The 17,922-nt window shown below is 41.8% G+C and overlaps 2 protein-coding genes across 2 annotated transcripts; one reads left to right on the top strand and one right to left on the bottom strand.

Moving 5' to 3' along the window:
* The first annotated feature begins 5,503 nt into the window (after positions 1–5,503).
* LOC138651193 (transcription factor HES-5-like) lies at positions 5,504–8,046 on the top strand. Its single transcript, XM_069741227.1, has 3 exons — positions 5,504–5,745; positions 5,904–6,078; positions 6,184–8,046. The coding sequence occupies exons 1-3, from the start codon at positions 5,689–5,691 to the stop codon at positions 6,417–6,419; spliced, it is 468 nt and encodes a 155-aa protein (XP_069597328.1). The 5' UTR covers positions 5,504–5,688; the 3' UTR covers positions 6,420–8,046.
* A 6,945-nt stretch (positions 8,047–14,991) lies between these two features.
* Positions 14,992–16,307, bottom strand: LOC138652265 (transcription factor HES-5-like). The gene is made up of 3 exons (XM_069743033.1): positions 16,070–16,307; positions 15,737–15,911; positions 14,992–15,631 (listed from the first exon to the last, which is right to left on the bottom strand). Exons 1-3 carry the CDS (start codon positions 16,124–16,126, stop codon positions 15,396–15,398), a joined length of 468 nt encoding a protein of 155 aa, XP_069599134.1. The 5' UTR covers positions 16,127–16,307; the 3' UTR covers positions 14,992–15,395.
* Positions 16,308–17,922: the final 1,615 nt, after the last annotated feature.

Genomic DNA, 17,922 nt, shown 5'->3' with positions numbered 1-17,922 from the left:
AATGTGATGAAGTCAGACAGAAACAAAAATGAATTCATTCTAAAATAGGGCAGAACGTCTGTGCTGCATAATATTCACCCCAAAAATATTCAATACATTTTTTCCATTGCATTACTGGGGAGTTAAAGGGGTTGTCTGGGATATGTATAATATTAATATTTGTGAACTGTAAATGGTTTTCTAGTTTTGGAAAACCACTGTCCACTGTCTGCAGTTTTTTTTTTAAACTGTGCTTTACTCACCTTCCCCAGGTTCAATTCTGAGTCTCTGTCACTGTTTCCAGTGTCTGTTATCATCTGCAGCACCGATGTCACGTTGAAAATGCTGCAACTTCTGAGCACACTGATTGGCTGCAGCGCTTCTGACGTGACTTCAATGCTGCAGACGAAAACAATAACCAGGAACAGGGACAGAGACTCAACTCTGAATCCGGCAAGGGTGAGTAAAGCTCAGTTTGTTTGTTTTTAGGAATAGGGGTTTTCTGAAACCTTAAAACCCCTTTTAACTAAAAAAGAACAAAAAAATAGCCATTGGAAAAAAAGTCATTCATTTTTATGGGGTTCAAACTAAATTTTATTTTGCCATTTTTTAGCTATATCTGCTTTTCGGAAAGGTGATACGATGTAACAAGTCGCAGTTGTGTGAACCGGACTTGACCTAGACACGTTTCGATTCGATGGCAAGCAGAGATCTTGAAAAAATATTTATATTAAGAACAAAATTATATTGTAAGACGGCTTTTTTTTCTCCAAAAGACTGGAAGACCCCTTTAATTCTTGCCCGTGTTGATAAATCATGGGGGAGATGACGCAATGAGGTAATGGTCCCTGCTTTGTCCTCCTGGAACGGGCTCAGGGACAGTTCCCAGAAATGGAATGTGTCACTTACTATTAAATTGTGCTTAGCTTGTGAGGAGGGTCACATTTACTGCGCGTTTCCAGCGCTCTGTTCCCACATCGAGGCCTTTCATGAGTTGGGTGACCCTGTCTCCAGCTGTTGCTTTGTTGAGCCGCGCAGTTCAGTCAGACACACGTCTATTGTTCTCTACGGGCCGCGATCTGTGGGAAATTTCAACAAATTCATTGAGGGAACATTTACATTGTGATGACAGAAATAACATCTCTGTCCGGAGACCCGTGGGGAATGGTGGCCACGCTTTACCCAAGCAACGTCCTGTATTGTCCTAGGACTCATGGCTTGTTTTACTGTACTTTCTCGGGTTTTTATTTGTTAGTTTTCTTCATATATTTAACTATAAATGATTAAATCGATGTGCAAAATGGGCGGCCCCAGGGTATATAAAGTTTGAGCTATTTGCCTTATTTTAAGAAGGTTGCCTCTGGTGCACAAACAATTGCAAAATACTTGGTCACTTGACATGTCATCGCTAAGGACATGACATCAGCGCTTATGTATAGTCGGCAAGAACATGTACGAGACTGGCAGCCGAATGCTAATGGGCATTGTTATAAGGCCGAATTCAGACGAGGGTATGAAAAATCATCCGATTTTCATCCATATTGTCATCCGTATTTCATCCGTGTGTCTATAACGTGGCGCAGAGCGATGGCCGTGAGCGAGACACTCGTCTGTGGTGCCCTGACATGTTACATGAAAGTGGAGGTCCTGGCTGGGTGTGTGGACTAGTGCCGTGCAGGCCACAGGCAGCCGACGTTGTGGTCTGGCCAGGACCAGATGTTTCACAGTTCAATGAGGTAGACCAACACATTTTACTGAACTGCAACTTGATAAGGATTCTATACAAGAGATAGCAGGCATATAGTCTTATGAGTGTTTCCTTTACAACTTGAAGCATTTTCCACACGTTTTCTTTCCTCTGTAGTTTTCTCCAGGGCTCTCTATGTACGAGTACACTGATTTTCCCAACGTCACCATAACCCAGCTTTAACTCTACAGTCCTGATCAGCAAGTGTTATCAACTTGTTCTGCTGTTCCGTGCTCCTATTTTTCTTTCTGGCGCTCTAGAACACTCGCTCGCGACCCTTTACTAGTCCCATGTACTCAGTCCATTACCTTCCAGCATTATAAATTCAGGATCTCACGGCTAGGCATCCTCTCCTAGGACCCGTCTCCAGAAGGCCACTCTGTCTGTTAGTCACATGTCATCTGGATCTCGATATCCCTTCTCTTCTGTCTCCTTTCACTTAGGGTCACCCCAGAATGCGGCACTGCTCGCCTTGGACCTATACGTCCACTAACTATGCATTCTAGGCCCTATCAGTCTTCGTAACAGAAAACAATCACTTTCCCTTAAACTAGACCCTCCCACCGTGGGCTAGTCCCAATTATTAACTCTCACTGTCTGTTTCAGCTACCTGTTGCTGGGCAGAACATCATTAATAATGTAGGATATTATACTGCTTCACATCACAGCACATATCAACATATATATTAACTCTCACTATTGCCATGGTGAAATTAAACACATCATTAACGTATTACACCATTCACATTACACAAAACAGTTCATATGACATTACAATAACGCGATTTGTGTCTTCAGGTGAAGGAATTCGACATCAGCAGTCCACCTTCTTAAACGTCATCTGGTTGCCCGTTTCCTATGTTAATAATTTAAATGTATCCATAAAAATTGGAAGCACTAAGAATGAGCCTTACGATATCCCATTTTTTGTTGCGCACCTGTAGATTTGAATAGGGGAGTATCATCTGAAATACAGAAGAGAATAGTGCACGCTGCGATTTTTTTTTATACGGACAAATTATCATCTGGACTGCTCTAGTCAGGAATATTGGTCACGTGTTGCCTATGTATTTTCCAATTTCAACAGGGACAGATCATATATCTATAAAACGCTCCGCTGAACAAGCCCTATGTCATGTCAAACTATAAGGTGCGTATTTGCAGCAGATTTTTCTGCACCACTATCCAGTATGTTGTTTATGTGTGTTTTCCCCCATTCATTTTATTATTATTATTATTATTATTATTATTATTATAGATTGTGGTCACAAGCACAGCTCTGAGCAAAGTGAGAGACTCATATAAAGCAGGGTTACACCAAAATTGATTTTACTTTAAAGGGAATCTGTCACCCTCTGTGAAGTTTTTAAACTATTAATATGGGCTTACAGGTGATAGAATGGTTAAACTAGTCATACCTGTATGCCCATATCTTGTTGAGAAATCGTCATTTCTTTATGCTAATGATTTCTTTCAGGCTCTGGAAAATACAGAACCTGGAAGAAAACTCTGCCTCCGGGCTTCCTTTACGTTCCACCACCTCCATTCAGCACCACAGTGCCCTTTAAGGTGTATTGGTGGCCCGGATGACTATGGGCTGTGCATTATACTATATGGAGGACTATGGGTTGTGCAAGTGACAGGAGCGCATAAAAACACTGCTATACGCCCCCAGTCATGTACATGCCAATGTAAGATGTTGGCCTCTGAATGACCGGCAGCGTATATTACCTCGCACGGACCCAATGGGTCTTTGCATTGCAACAGACTTCCGCTGTATGTGCATACAAGGACACGCATCCAGCGAAACTATTTGCAGGTGTCGGCAGGCCTTTCATCCTCCGGGTCCTGAGGTGATCGCTACGACTGCGGTAGCTACATCCCTGGTTACTGTTTAAGATTTCTTAATGGTGGGAAACGTGGATCAATTGAACCGGTGTCTATCCTGGTAAGGGAGCCTCTGGTTTAAGGAAGGCACTTTTTAGAGAATGTAGCATAAGCTGAGCGTTCTTGTGAATGAGGGAATTGGGAGAGATTTATTGTGTTACACATTTTGCATTTGAGCCCAGGAACTTTAAAGGGGATCTGTCAGTAGGATCAACCCCCATAAGCCGTCTATATGAGCATGCAGGTCATAGAAAGATTAATAAAAATATACCTTAATATCTGTGATCTGATATCTTAGGCTGGGTTCACATTACGTTGTGGCGTCCGTTAGACGGACTACGTTACACCGCGGCATAAACGCGGTGTAATGTAGTCCGTCTAACGCAGGCATTATCCCCAATGGGCGTGTGCTAGCGATGTGCCGTCATTGAGTGACGGACCCTGAGACACGGGCTGCAGCGTTTCCGGGTCCGTCACTGCTAGCGCAGATTTAGCTAGCAGATGCTCTATCTGCGCTAGCGCTCTGCATATACCGGCACTTGCATTGACAGCAGCCCGTTAGCGTATGTTGAACGGGCTGCTGTTTAACGCAGTGTGAGCCCGGCCTTATTCGTAAGGAATCCATGTTTTTCTTAATATGTAAATGAGCTGTTAAGATCAATAGGTCGGACAGAGTTTGATCAGAGTGACATTGGTATAATCGGCCCGATGCGCTCGCATGAGAGAATCGAAGCCAGCGTGAGTGAACCCTTACTGCACGACCGGGGCTGGAGACCGCTGTTCTAATGACTGGTGGGAGTGGGAGAAATGGGACCCTAGTGATCACACAGTCACACAATTACGCCTATCCTTGGAAGTGTGAAAAATGTCCTTTGTATTACAATAACCCCTTGAAAACAACAAAATGTATTAAATCTGGGATTGATGGGTCCAGAATAATGAGATGTTTGGGATTATTAGACACTAGTAATGTGACTGAAAATGACACATCTTCTGCTAACACTTTGTGCTATACATTTACCTCACACGCTGTTCCCGTTCAGTCTCTATCTGGTCTATCAGATTTGTTGTTATGAGCTCTTATTGTGAGTGAGTTTTTTTCATGTTCAATGCCAGGTTCCTCCATGTGCTGACTATTAAAGGCACACTTCCTGGCTTTGATGATGGGAGTTGTAATTCACAGGCACACGTCAGGCTCCCTTCACAGACAGGAGCTTGTAAAATGTCTGAGGTGAAGGCCGCCTGCCTGAGAGGGCCGAACATGGCCGCCATGACAACTGTTTGCAGCCAAAGTACATATGATCTATCGAGCGTAGGGGGGTCCTATATAAAACTTATATGCATAGTTCACACCAAAAAATGTCAGATTTTCATCCACAAAGAACGGTCGATGGATAAAAGGATGGTGTCACTAGGGGGTCTGTGTTTGACCCCCAGTATCTCCTACCTGGCAAAGCTGTCCTGCCCTCCCTCCCTTGTTAATTATCACAGCCTTGGAGGTTTCAGGTATCTGAATGAACAGAAGGTTTTTGGTTATCAGGTTTGAGCTTTTGCTAAGCTGCAGTTATTAGTAGCAAACTGCTGGATATGGATATTTTGCATTTGTATGATTATAAATTTTAAAGGCCGTGGCCAATTTTATCCACCCAAGTTATCGTGTCAGAACGTTTATTTATGTGCTGTATAGGTAATGTGTGTGACATTGTGTAATGCCATAGTGGGTGCTGCAATTTTGTTTTTAAGTGGATTTTATCAATAAATCAATAAATATTCCAGCTAGTTAATCCCATCCTGAGCAATGTGTGATTGGTGCAGGTCCCATCTTGTGGCCGGGGGTTCCCACACTCACATCTCCCCCCAGCAGCCTCTATTATCTCCTGTATTGGAGCAGATGGACACACGTCCATTGTCCCCGCTGCGGTGGGATTGGAGGATGAGTGTGGGAACCTCTTGTAAGTCCGCTCTCCACACATCATTATGCAGGGAGAGGGGTATATAGAGGGGCGGCCGCTCACTAGTAGTCAGACAGCTCCTGCCCCACACAGCACAAGGCTACAGACTGCCGGACCTGCACCATGGCCCCATGTAATATGAGGACCCCGGACCATCAGGCTGAAAGTGGCCTCAGAAAGGTAAGAGCCCCCGACTAGTGACAGCGTCACCCCCATATCTCTACATGTAGACACTTATAGGAACAGGAGTCTGATGTTTACAAGTGATCTTAGTTGTCCTCCATAGACATGGACACTGGCGCAGGGGAATAATGAGAGATTCTTCTTCTTTTCTACAGCTGAGGAAGCCGGTGATTGAGAAGATGAGGAGAGATCGGATTAACAGCAGCATTGAGCAGCTCCGCGTCTTACTGGAGAAGGAGTTTCAGAGACATCAGCTCCCCTCCAAACCGGAGAAAGCCGATATCCTGGAGATGACGGTCACCTTCCTGCAGCGGCACATGGCGGAGAGAGGTGAGTGTCGTGTCCGCGCTCCTCACACCCCTCATGTGTTTCTTACTGAGAGCAGAGCAGCCGGCGATGGACGCTGTCACTGACATGTTGTCTTTCCTGTTCTAGATGTCACAGCCTCCAGCCAGGCCCGGAGAGAAGGCTACTCCACCTGCGTCCAGGACGCCGTCACCTTCCTGACCCAGCACAAACAGGAGGAGCTCCAGATCCAGCTGCTGCAGAACCTCCCTGGGGCTCACACTGTGGTGTACAGGGCCGTATCTCCTCCTGTATCTTCTATCTACCAGACCCCCAACAAATACAGCCCCCCAGACAGCAGCAAAACCTTGTGGAGACCCTGGTAGTGACTGTATCCATTATGTGAGTGTGGACTGGGAGCTGTGTACCCCCAGTATACCTGAGAGCTGTGTGCCCCCAGTATACCCGAGAGCTGTGTACCCTCAGCATACCTAAGAGCTGAGAGCTGTGTACCCCCAGTATACCTGAGAACTGGGAGCTGTGTACCCCTAGTATACCCGAGAGCTGTGCACCCTCAGTATACCCAAGAACTTGGAGCTGTGTACCCCCAGTATACCTGAGAACTGAGAGCTGTGTACCCCTAGTATACCCGAGAGCTGTGCACCCTCAGTATACCCAAGAACTTGGAGCTGTGTACCCCCAGTATTCCTGAGAGCTGTGTACCACCAGTATACATGAGAGCTGTGTATCCCCAGTATACATGAGAGCTGTGTACCCCCAGTATACCTGAGAGCTGGGAGCTGTGTACCCCCAGTATACCTGAGAGCTGTGTATCCCCAGTATACCTGAGAGCTGTGTACCCCCTGTATACCTGAGAGCTGTGTACCCCCAGTATACCTGAGAGCTGTGTATCCCCAGTATACCTGAGAGCTGTGTACCCCCAGTATACCTGAGAGCTGTGTACCCCCAGTATACCTGAGAGCTGTGTACCCCCAGTAAACCCGAGAGTTGTGTATACCAGCACACCCCAGAGGAGATGAGATGTTTTCTGCCAGTCACTAATGTCTCATCATGTGATGGGAGTTGATGTAATTACTACGTGATTTACTAATCAATCATATTATTGGTTCTATATTTTCCTATGTAGACACCGTCCCAGTGCTACAAGGACACTATGGCCCCAATTCATCAAGCCCGGCAAAGTTTTTGTGCAACTTTGTGTTTTCAAATTTTCAAAGTGATTTGCACTAGAATTTTGGCATAATCTCTTTGATAAATTGAGGCCATTGTAGGAATCTTCCCAGTGATACAATGTATCGGATTATATATAGTGTGTACTGGCTCTATAGAGAGTGACGTATTGTATGTAGATATCAGAGCTCCAGTGCAAAACATTGCAGAATAATGGAGGTGAGACCTCCGGCCTGATATACACTGTAGATATTATGTATCAGTCCTGTAATACTACAGACGTCTGTATAACAATATGCACTTTCAGCGTGTATCAGCTTTATATAGAGTCCTAGCATGCTGTCATGTATATCGGATGATATGGATGATTAGTGTGGTCACATATTGGCCTTAGTTGTATCATATTTTATATATGAATGTATATCTGCCATGTACATTACATTGGGATTTTAGTACTTTGTTACTTTATTTTATGTTTGCAATATTTGCAGTAATCCTATATACAATGTATATTATTAGTAAAGGACTTGTTCAGCTACTTACAGTATATAGCAAGGTGTGCAATATTTGCAGTCAGTACTATATATTTATTTTTTTGGGGGGTATGCAACATTTGCAAGAATTGTCACCATGTCATATATATCTTATAATATAATTTAAAGTGTATTGTGTTATAGTAACGCATTTATATTTGCGATGTGATATTTCTAGATCTCTATACTTGCCTGATAAATTAGTGAGTATTTCCGTAAATATCAGATGCTTTTGCTTATGAAAGTTGTCGTGGATTCTCTGCAATAAAATGTTTCCTTGAACACTGTCCATTGTTTGTTTAGATTTTTTTTTAATCATTAGTAATTTATTAAAACGATGATAATGAAGCTGCTAGATTTTGAGGGCATCTTGAGTCATGTGATGTGTCAGGTACCATTTAAAAGGAGTCTGCTCCCCCCCAAACACTGAGGAAAACACTTACCGGTAGGTATCTATATTGGACTTTGAACCTATAAAAATCAAATAAACAATACAGATTGTAATGGTTTAGTTGGCGTTAAGACAAATTATTTATTTTGTATGCAAATTTGGGGGCATCTTGGTGCATCCGTGATATGGTGCACTATTACATCCCCTCAATGTGCATACTAGGCACTGTCATATCTTGACTGACAGCAGTTCAGCTACAAGTCTGCAGTTACTCTATGTGACTGGAGAATTGTGAATCCTCACATTGCACACACCGCATGTTCAGAGGATTTTCCGCGATTTGCATACTTCCAGCCACACATAAATAAATAATAATATGTGTCTTGCATTGTTATATTGACACAGTCTATCACTCATATAGATGTGTTTAAGTCTTCTGTTATATACTTAAACCTTGTACCATGTATACAGCAGTGCAGCCTGTAATTTTTGGTGCTTTAAAAATAAATAACAAAAATAATATATACCCCAGACACTGTCCAGTACACCTTCCCCTTTGATGTTGAGGATAATGAGGTGTCACCGAGATGTCAGACGTCTCTTATCACACCACCACATCCTCTCTCCAGAGACCAGATACTCAGCTATCACATATCACATTAGTTTATAGTTTATTACTAATTAAATGATAAAAGCGTTGATACATAAATAAATAGCTGTCAATTACGGTAGCCTTGCTGTGCATTTTTTTCAATAATCACTTGTCAATATGAGTTCTAAAGTTGTCATGGAACTGCAACTCTCAGCATGGAGCTCTAGTATAATGGATGGAGACGTTTATTTTCAGCGAGGTAAGGCAAGTTTAGGACCTGGTATAAGAGAGATGCCGTAAAGGGGCTACCAGGTACACATAAAATTGGCCATTTTTATGCGCTAAACGCTCTCATTTTTCATATTTCTAGTGCAGTAATGCAGTTCAAATTTCGTATTTCAAGTTTGTATGTTCTAGCGCTGCAGTGTGCTACCTTATTTACTTAACTAGTATAATAACAGCTGTAGCGCCATAGATTGAAGATCATTGTAGTGAATGTTGGCGACTAATAGTATTGTTATTATTAAATTTATGATCAATAGCTAGGCAGATAGATAGAAAAAAAGAGAATTAGAGCACCACAAAGAAAGAGTCCGGGTGCAGAGCCCCCCAGGCAAATACCAAACCTCAAAAGACAGATAGATAGATAGATAGATAGATAGATAGATAGATAGATAGATAGATAGATAGATAATAGATGGATAGATAGATAGAGATATTTATATATATAGATAGATAACAGATAGATAAATAATAGAAGATAGATAGATAATAGATGATAGATAGATAATATATATATATATATATATATATATATATATATATATATATAGATAGATAACAGATAAATAATAGAAGATAGATAGATAATAGATAGATGATAGATAGATAGGTAGATAATAGACAAATAATAGATAGATAATAGATAGATGATAGATAAATAGATGATATATAGATAGATAATACATAGATAATAGAAAGATAATAGATAGATGATATATAATAGATAGATAGATGATAGATAAAAAGATAGATAACAGATAGATAATAGATAACAGATAGATAATAGATAGATAGACAATCGATAGATAGATAGATAGATAATAGATTGATAGATAGATAATAGATAGATAAATAATAGATGATATAGATAATAGATAGATGATAGATAGATAATATATAGATAGATAATAGATAATAGATGATAGATAGATAGATAGATGATAGATAGAAAGATAGATAATAGATAGATTGATAGATAGTAGATAATAGATAGATAATAGATAGATGGATAGATAGATAGATAGATAGATAGATAGATAGATAGATAGATAGATAGATAGATAAATAGATGATGGATAGATAGATAGATAGATACAGTACAGACCAAAAGTTTGGACACACCTTCTCATATAAAGATTTTTCTGTATTTTCATGACTATGAAAATTGTACATTCACACTGAAGGCATCAAAACTATGAATTAACACATGTGGAATTATATACTTAACGAAAAAGTGTGAAACAACTGAAATGATGTCTTATATTCTAGGTTCTTCAAAGTAGCCACCTTTTGCTTTGATGACTGCTTAGATGCAGAATAACGAGCAGCAGATCTAATTTAATGCAGGTGTTAGTTTTGGGTATGAAAATTTACAGAGTGATTCCATAATTTTTCCCCTATGCTTGGTTAAAAAAGTAACCATTACTGACGACAATATTTCATATTCTTGATTTCTTTTAGTGTTTCTTAAAGCCAGAAAGTTGCCATTTGAAATGGCTTTAGTTTTGTGCCATGTCTGTGATCTGCTTTTTTTCTACAAAATTAAACAACTGAATGAACATCCTCCAAGGCCGGTGATTCCAGAATTTTTGCCAGGGGTTGTATATAGATATATTTGACCTTTGCTTTTTCCTGGTCCTTACTTCAAACATACATTACAATGACAGTAAGCACATGGCCTAAAACTAAAATCATTAGGGAAAGAACCAGTGGTCGGTGCAGGTCCCATCTTGTGGCCGGGGGCTCCCACACTCCAGCTCACATCTCCCCCCAGCAGCCTCTATTATCTCCTGTATTGGAGCAGATGGACACACGTCCATTGTCCCCGCTGCGGTGGGATTGGAGGATGAGTGTGGGAACCTCTTGTAAGTCCGCTCTCCACACATCATTATGCAGGGAGAGGGGTATATAGAGGGGCTGCGTTTGTCCCCCTGGCTACACATCACTGATATCCCATTTGCAGAGAGGACACCTCTGCACACTCCCTGACTGATGGCCGCTTACAGCCTCATCCAGACTCAATGATCCACGCACGTAATGGAAAAAGAAAGGTGGGCACCATAAAATAATATTAGGGTGCTACAATCTGCGCAAAAAAGGAAAATGAATTTGTATAAAGAAAAGCTACATAGAATCATAGTGCACACCCAAACATAAAAACAGCACAACAAGGCTTTATTGAAACAAGTGCAAAACTCTTTAAAAACAAATAAAAAACACAAAACACGAAGACATGCATGACTGTGGGCAGAGTAGGGCACATTAATCCCAATTTTTCAACAATCAATCAATATGTAATAATAAGGCTTCCCCCTATGAATATCAAGGATGACAAAAAATAGAAAAAAAAAACACTAGAAACCTGCAAAAGGACCCTGATATATAAATATAATCTGTAGTATACTGGGTGATTACAGATATTTGTAAGTATCAATGTATCAGAATTATATCAGAATATCCAATAGATGGTTATACACACATACAGTCCCCGTCTACCAAACCCCCAGCAAGCAGCCCCCCAGACAGTGGAAAAGCCTTGTGGAGACCCTGGCAGTGGGAGATCACCTTGATGGACTTCATAATATCCTATGAGGATGTTTTCTCCAGCACTCAATAATGAGTCTTTGAAATTTGGAGAGCATTTTTCATGCTGTATCATAGTGGTCCCTATGGGAACTTACAGTTACTGGTGTTTAGAGTTATGTAAATTCATTTAATTTGATATGTAAATCAAATGTTTTATTCTACACAGGCTATCATGACATGTTGGGAGTTGTAGTTCTGCAACAACTGGTAAGCCAGAGGTTGGCTGTGACTGGTCTTATGTACATGATATGTACAACATGTACAGATATACAGTATATTCGAACCAATATTAAATTAATGCCCCCTATAGATTGTGCTATATATGTAGAATATGTACAAGTCTTATGTAAGAGAAGGTTTCTTCCGCTGCATTGTCTTATTGCTGTATATGTAATGGTGCAATATCTAATAATTGTGATGTCACATCTATGATGTATATCTGTAGAATACATTGTATCATGTGTTATTACATGTCAAGCGTGCTGTTTAATGAATATACGTTTATTGAAAAATTAGAATATATATTAATAAATATTTAGAAATGACTTGTTTTATTATTTGTATCTTTCTTGTTACTGCTTGTAAATATCTTTTTTATTATTTTGCATCGTTTCAATGTGAGATAAGAAATTCTGTAACTCCTTACATGCAATCAAATAGACTGAAGGAATCTGCGGCTTCATAGTTTGGGATATGGCAGCGGGCTCCTATTATCTAGTGGCCCGTGGGCATGCAAGAGGTGCTGTGGAGGGAAAGGAACACGCAACCATTGGGTGACCCTAGCACAGGTGAAAAAATATGTCCAAAAGATGGTGCTGCACCCCCTAGGGAAAAAAGGGTCTCCCCCCTTAAAAATCAAAGTTGCAGCTGCCTTGTGGCAGATAAAATTTCATCCCACTAGGGTTAAAAAACAAAAAACCTTAAAATGTAGACTGTGTGGCTGGAAAAAAAATAAAATTCTTGCTGCTCTAGTAATAGAAGCAGTTTTTTTTTTATTTAATAATGCGTTTTGACGCCAATTTGGTGTTTTTCTCAAATATTAAAAAAAACGACTTTTTTGTACTTTAAAAAGATGCCAGTTTGGAAACGAAACGCGTTGTTAAAAAAAAACTTGTTTTGATGCCAAAACTAATGTACAAAAGCAACGTTTTTTTTGTAATAGAAAAATACACCAAACGCGTTGTTAAATAAAAACCCTTTTCTGCCACTATGGCATCAAGAATTATTTCTCCAGCCGTGTAAAGTGTATTTTTACCCTACTGATGTATTTCATAGTATGAACATATGTATGCTCCCCACACCACGGTATGTGGGGTCAGAATATTACAGTGTCCCGGTAACACTGATTTTCAGGGCTATGATTTATCCAACACATAGAGATTGGTGAGTTTCTTATTACATACGCATGATCACAGCATTGTCTCAGACCTGTGGATAATAACTACCATGACCTCATGGCTGATGATAGCCACATGTGCTGCATATGAGCCCCTACTCTAGCCTCTAGGGACAGAGTATGTGGGGGTGTGATAAAGATGGCTGACATCCCCATGAGATCCCATTATCCATGCAAATTGCTTCTTCAGAGAGGAAGAGGAGGAGCATGCATGGCATATAAGTCTCCTCACTCCTGCCAGGCCTGGCTTGTCACTCTCCACAAGGAGAAATGCTACCCCTTAGATCCCATTACTGTGAACACCGGAGAGGATGGAGTACTCTATGGGAAATATAATGAATAATATTAATATAATCAATATACTGTTTCGCAGAAGGGAGTTGGGCATTGTCCCCATTACAGGAGAAGGTTTCATTGCTCGCGTCCTAGAACTTAAACTCTCCAGTCGGCCCCACAATCTGACCCCATTTATTACTATAGCCATATATTTAATCCTTAGGCCCATTTCTGCAGGTGGTCATTAGGAGAACTCTGCAAAGAGAAACGCCAGTATTTTGGTGGGGAATGGGTTAATGATGATAACATTGTAATAACATCACAACACTAATATATAATAATTTATTTTATTGATTGCAACTTATCTCACAATGTATGACAACTGAACATTGTCCACTGATAAGAGTATACAGAGTATACAGACACGCGCAGTCAGTGTATAATATACGCAACATCACTGATGTAATACTGCAAATATTGCACCATACAGTGTATATTATACATAACTTTCTAACATTTGATGCAAATATTGCATACCACATAGGAAAACCATGGAGCATAATAATCCATAATACAGATCACATAATGTACAATTCATAGAATTTAGAATATTCTGATAATTTATCAGACGGACATAATACAGTATAATATATAGAACATTTACCACTAATAATAGTGAACTATAAGGAGGCAATTACTACAAATATTGTATACTATGGCAAAGTATATGACCTCATCCTGCATAATACACATCAGCATTACATTATAATCATTAATCATGATCATACACAGAACATATGCCTCCTGGTAATTTACTGAATATTCAATATACAGAACATTTACCACTAATAATAGTGAACTATAGGGGGCGCTGTACACAGTACATCTATATACTGAATCCAATAATGTATATATTACTATACAGACGTCTGTAGTATTACAGGACTGATACATAATATCTACAGTGTATATCAGGCCGGAGGTCTCACCTCCATTATTCTGCAATGCTTTGCACTGGAGCTCTGATATCTACATACAATACATCACTCTCTATAGAGCCAGTACACACTATATATAATCCGATACATTGTATCACTGGGAAGATTCCTACAATGGGTCCATATAGGACCAGGACTGTTCTTCATAGAAGGATATAGGACCGAGAGCACACAGGAGATCTGCAGCCGACAGCAGATTATATGATGGATGAGAAAATCACAGAGAAATTACACCAAGATCAGAAGGAACGTCATCTCCCATCACATGAGACATTAGTGACAGAAGACATCACATCCCCTGCGCTTAGGAATATTGGGGGTACACAGCTCTCAGGTATAATGGGGGTACACAGCTCTCGGGTATAATGGGGGTACACAGCTCTCGGGTATACTGGGGGTACACAGCTCTCAGGAATACTGGGGGTACACAGCTCTCAGGTATACTTGGGGTACACAGCTCCCAGCTCTCAGGTATACTGAGGGTACACAGCTCTCAGGTATACTGAGGGTACACAGCTCTCAGGAATACTGGGGGTACACAGCGCTCGGGTATACTGAGGGTATACAACTCTCAGGAATACTGGGGGTACACAGCTCTCAGGTATACTTGGGGTACACAGCTCCCAGCTCTCAGGTATACTGAGGGTACACAGCTTTCAGGTATAATGGGGGTACACAGCTCTCAGGTATACTGAGGGTACACAGCTCTCAGGTATAATGGGGGTACACAGCTCTCAGGTATACTGGGGGTACACAGCTCTCAGGTATAATGGGGGTACACAGCTCTCGGGTATACTTGGGGTACACAGCTCCCAGCTCTCAGGTATACTGAGGGTACACAGCTCTCAGGTATAATGGGGGTACACAGCTCTCAGGTATAATGGGGGTACACAGCTCTCAGGTATAATGGGAGTACACAGCTCTTGGGTATACTGGAAGTACACAGCTCTCAGGTATAATGGGGATACACAGCTCTCAGGAATTCTGGGGGTACTCAGCTCTCAGGTATAATGGGGGTACACAGCTCTCAGGTATACTAGGGGTACACAGCTACCAGTTCTCAGGAATAATGGGGGTGCACAGCTCCCAGTCCACACTCACATAATGGATACAGTCACTACCAGGGTCTCCACAAGGTTTTGCTGCTGTCTGGGGGGCTGTATTTGTTGGGGGTCTGGTAGACAGGAGATACAGGAGGAGATACGGCCCTGTACACCACAGTGTGAGCCCCAGGGAGGTTCTGCAGCAGCTGGATCTGGAGCTCCTCCTGTTTGTGCTGGGTCAGGAAGGTGACGGCGTCCTGGACGCAGGTGGAGTAGCCTTCTCTCCGGGTCTGGCTGGAGGCTGTGACATCTAGAACAGGAAAGACAACATGTCAGTGACAGCGTCCATTGCCGGCTGCTCTGCTCTCAGTAACAAACACATGAGGGGTGTGAGGAGCGCGGACACGACACTCACCTCTCTCCGCCATGTGCCGCTGCAGGAAGGTGACCGTCATCTCCAGGATATCGGCTTTCTCCGGTTTGGAGGGGAGCTGATGTCTCTGAAACTCCTTCTCCAGTAAGACGCGGAGCTGCTCAATGCTGCTGTTAATCCGATCTCTCCTCATCTTCTCAATCACCGGCTTCCTCAGCTGTAGAAAAGAAGAAGAATCTCTCATTATTCCCCTGCGCCAGTGTCCATGTCTATGGAGGACAACTAAGATCACTTGTAAACATCAGACTCCTGTTCCTATAAGTGTCTACATGTAGAGATATGGGGGTGACGCTGTCACTAGTCGGGGGCTCTTACCTTTCTGAGGCCGCTGTCAGCCTGATGGTCCGGGGTCCTCATATTACATGGGGCCATGGTGCAGGTCCGGCAGTCTGTAGCCTTGTGCTGTGTGGGGCAGGAGCTGTCTGACTACTAGTGAGCGGCCGCCCCTCTATATACCCCTCTCCCTGCATAATGATGTGTGGAGAGCGGACTTACAAGAGGTTCCCACACTCATCCTCCAATCCCACCGCAGCGGGGACAATGGACGTGTGTCCATCTGCTCCAATACAGGAGATAATAGAGGCTGCTGGGGGGAGATGTGAGTGTGGGAACCCCCGGCCACAAGATGGGACCTGCACCGATCACACATTGCACCGACCACTGATGGTTTCACTATTGATCTTTTTTTTTATCTGTGAAAGATGTTCAAATGTTCTAATTCTTATTAACAGAAAATTTGAGAAATTCAAAAGAAATAATAATAATATATCTATAATATTAGCAAATTGTCCCTCACATCTAAAATTATTACCTCTAGTAGTAATACTATTAAAGTAGCAAAAAAGCATAAGATGCTGCAGAACCTCTTAACACACATCTCACCTGCTACAGAATATCATAAAACACATCTCAGCTGCTGCAGAACATCATAAATAAAGTACATACCTCAGCTGCTGTAAAATCTCATGATACACACCTCAGCTGCTGCAGAACCTTATAACACACTCCTCAGCTGCTGCAGAACCTCATAATATACACCTATACACCTCAGCTCCTGCAGAGCCTCATAATGCACACCTCAGCTGCTGCAGAACATTATAATACACCTCAGCTCCTGCAGAACCTCATAATACACACCTCAGTTGCTGCAGTGCTACATCATACACACCTCAGTTGGTGCAGTACATCATAATACACACCTCAGCTGCTGCAGAACATCATAATACACACCTCAGTTGCTGCAGAATCTCATAATACACACCTCAGCTGCTGCAGAACCTCATGATACACACCTCAGCTGCTGTAGAACCTCATAATACACCTCAGCTGCGTCAGAACATTATAATACACACCTCAGCTCCTGCAGAACCTCATAATACACCTCAGCTGCTGCAGAATCTCATAATACACCTCAGCTGCTGCAGATCGTCATAATACACACCTCAGCTGCTGCAGAACCTCATTATACACACCTCAATTGCTGAAGTATATCATCATACACACCTCAGCTGTTGCAGTACGTCATAATACACACCTCAGCTGCTGCAGAACATCATAATGCAGACCTCGGTTGGTGCAGAACCTCATAATACACTCCTCATCTGCTGCAAAACCTCATAATACACACCTCAGCTGCTGCAGAACCTCATGATACACACCTCAGCTGCTGCAGAACCTCATGATACACACCTCGGCTGCTGCAGAACCTCATGATACACACCTCAGCTGCTGCAGAACCTCATGATACACACCTGAGGTGCTGCAGAACCTTATGATACACGCCTCAGCTGCTGCAGAACCTCATGATACACACCTCAGCTGCTGCAGAACCTCATGATACACACCTTAAATACTTAAAAACATCCTTTATATAATACATTTAAAAAAACTTGAATTGTGACTTGCTCCTCCGTCCACTGTTGTTAATTATACACAGCAATTTTTTTTATTTAAAGCAAATAGTAATTTAGCAAAATATTTTTGTACTGATTTTTTACTTTTTGACTATTATTCGTTAGGGAATTATTAAGGGATTTCTAATTGATTTCCATGTGATATCTCATGTGCTGGGGATGAGGGTCCTGGCTCTGGTCTCTGAGGACAGAGGATGTGGTGGTGTGATAAGAGAGGGCTGACATCTCGGTGACACCTCATTATCCCCAGTGTCA

This window comes from Ranitomeya imitator, chromosome 10 (assembly GCF_032444005.1).
Source record: "Ranitomeya imitator isolate aRanImi1 chromosome 10, aRanImi1.pri, whole genome shotgun sequence".
NCBI lineage: Eukaryota > Metazoa > Chordata > Amphibia > Anura > Dendrobatidae > Ranitomeya > Ranitomeya imitator.
The sequence above is the reverse complement of the archived record's forward strand: the minus strand, read 5'-3'. Positions and strand labels throughout refer to the sequence as shown.

What these genes read in the sequence shown, in the direction of transcription:
- LOC138651193 (XM_069741227.1), top strand. Translation starts at nt 5,689, where the DNA reads ATGGCCCCATGTAATATGAGGACCCCGGACCATCAGGCTGAAAGTGGC. An exon ending in CTGAAAGTGGCCTCAGAAAG is followed by an intron (nt 5,746 to 5,903) that starts GTAAGAGCCCCC and finishes TCTTTTCTACAG; the next exon opens with CTGAGGAAGCCGGTGATTGA. An exon ending in GCGGCACATGGCGGAGAGAG is followed by an intron (nt 6,079 to 6,183) that starts GTGAGTGTCGTG and finishes TTCCTGTTCTAG; the next exon opens with ATGTCACAGCCTCCAGCCAG.
- LOC138652265 (XM_069743033.1), bottom strand. Translation starts at nt 16,126, where the DNA reads ATGGCCCCATGTAATATGAGGACCCCGGACCATCAGGCTGACAGCGGC. An exon ending in CTGACAGCGGCCTCAGAAAG is followed by an intron (nt 15,912 to 16,069) that starts GTAAGAGCCCCC and finishes TCTTTTCTACAG; the next exon opens with CTGAGGAAGCCGGTGATTGA. An exon ending in GCGGCACATGGCGGAGAGAG is followed by an intron (nt 15,632 to 15,736) that starts GTGAGTGTCGTG and finishes TTCCTGTTCTAG; the next exon opens with ATGTCACAGCCTCCAGCCAG.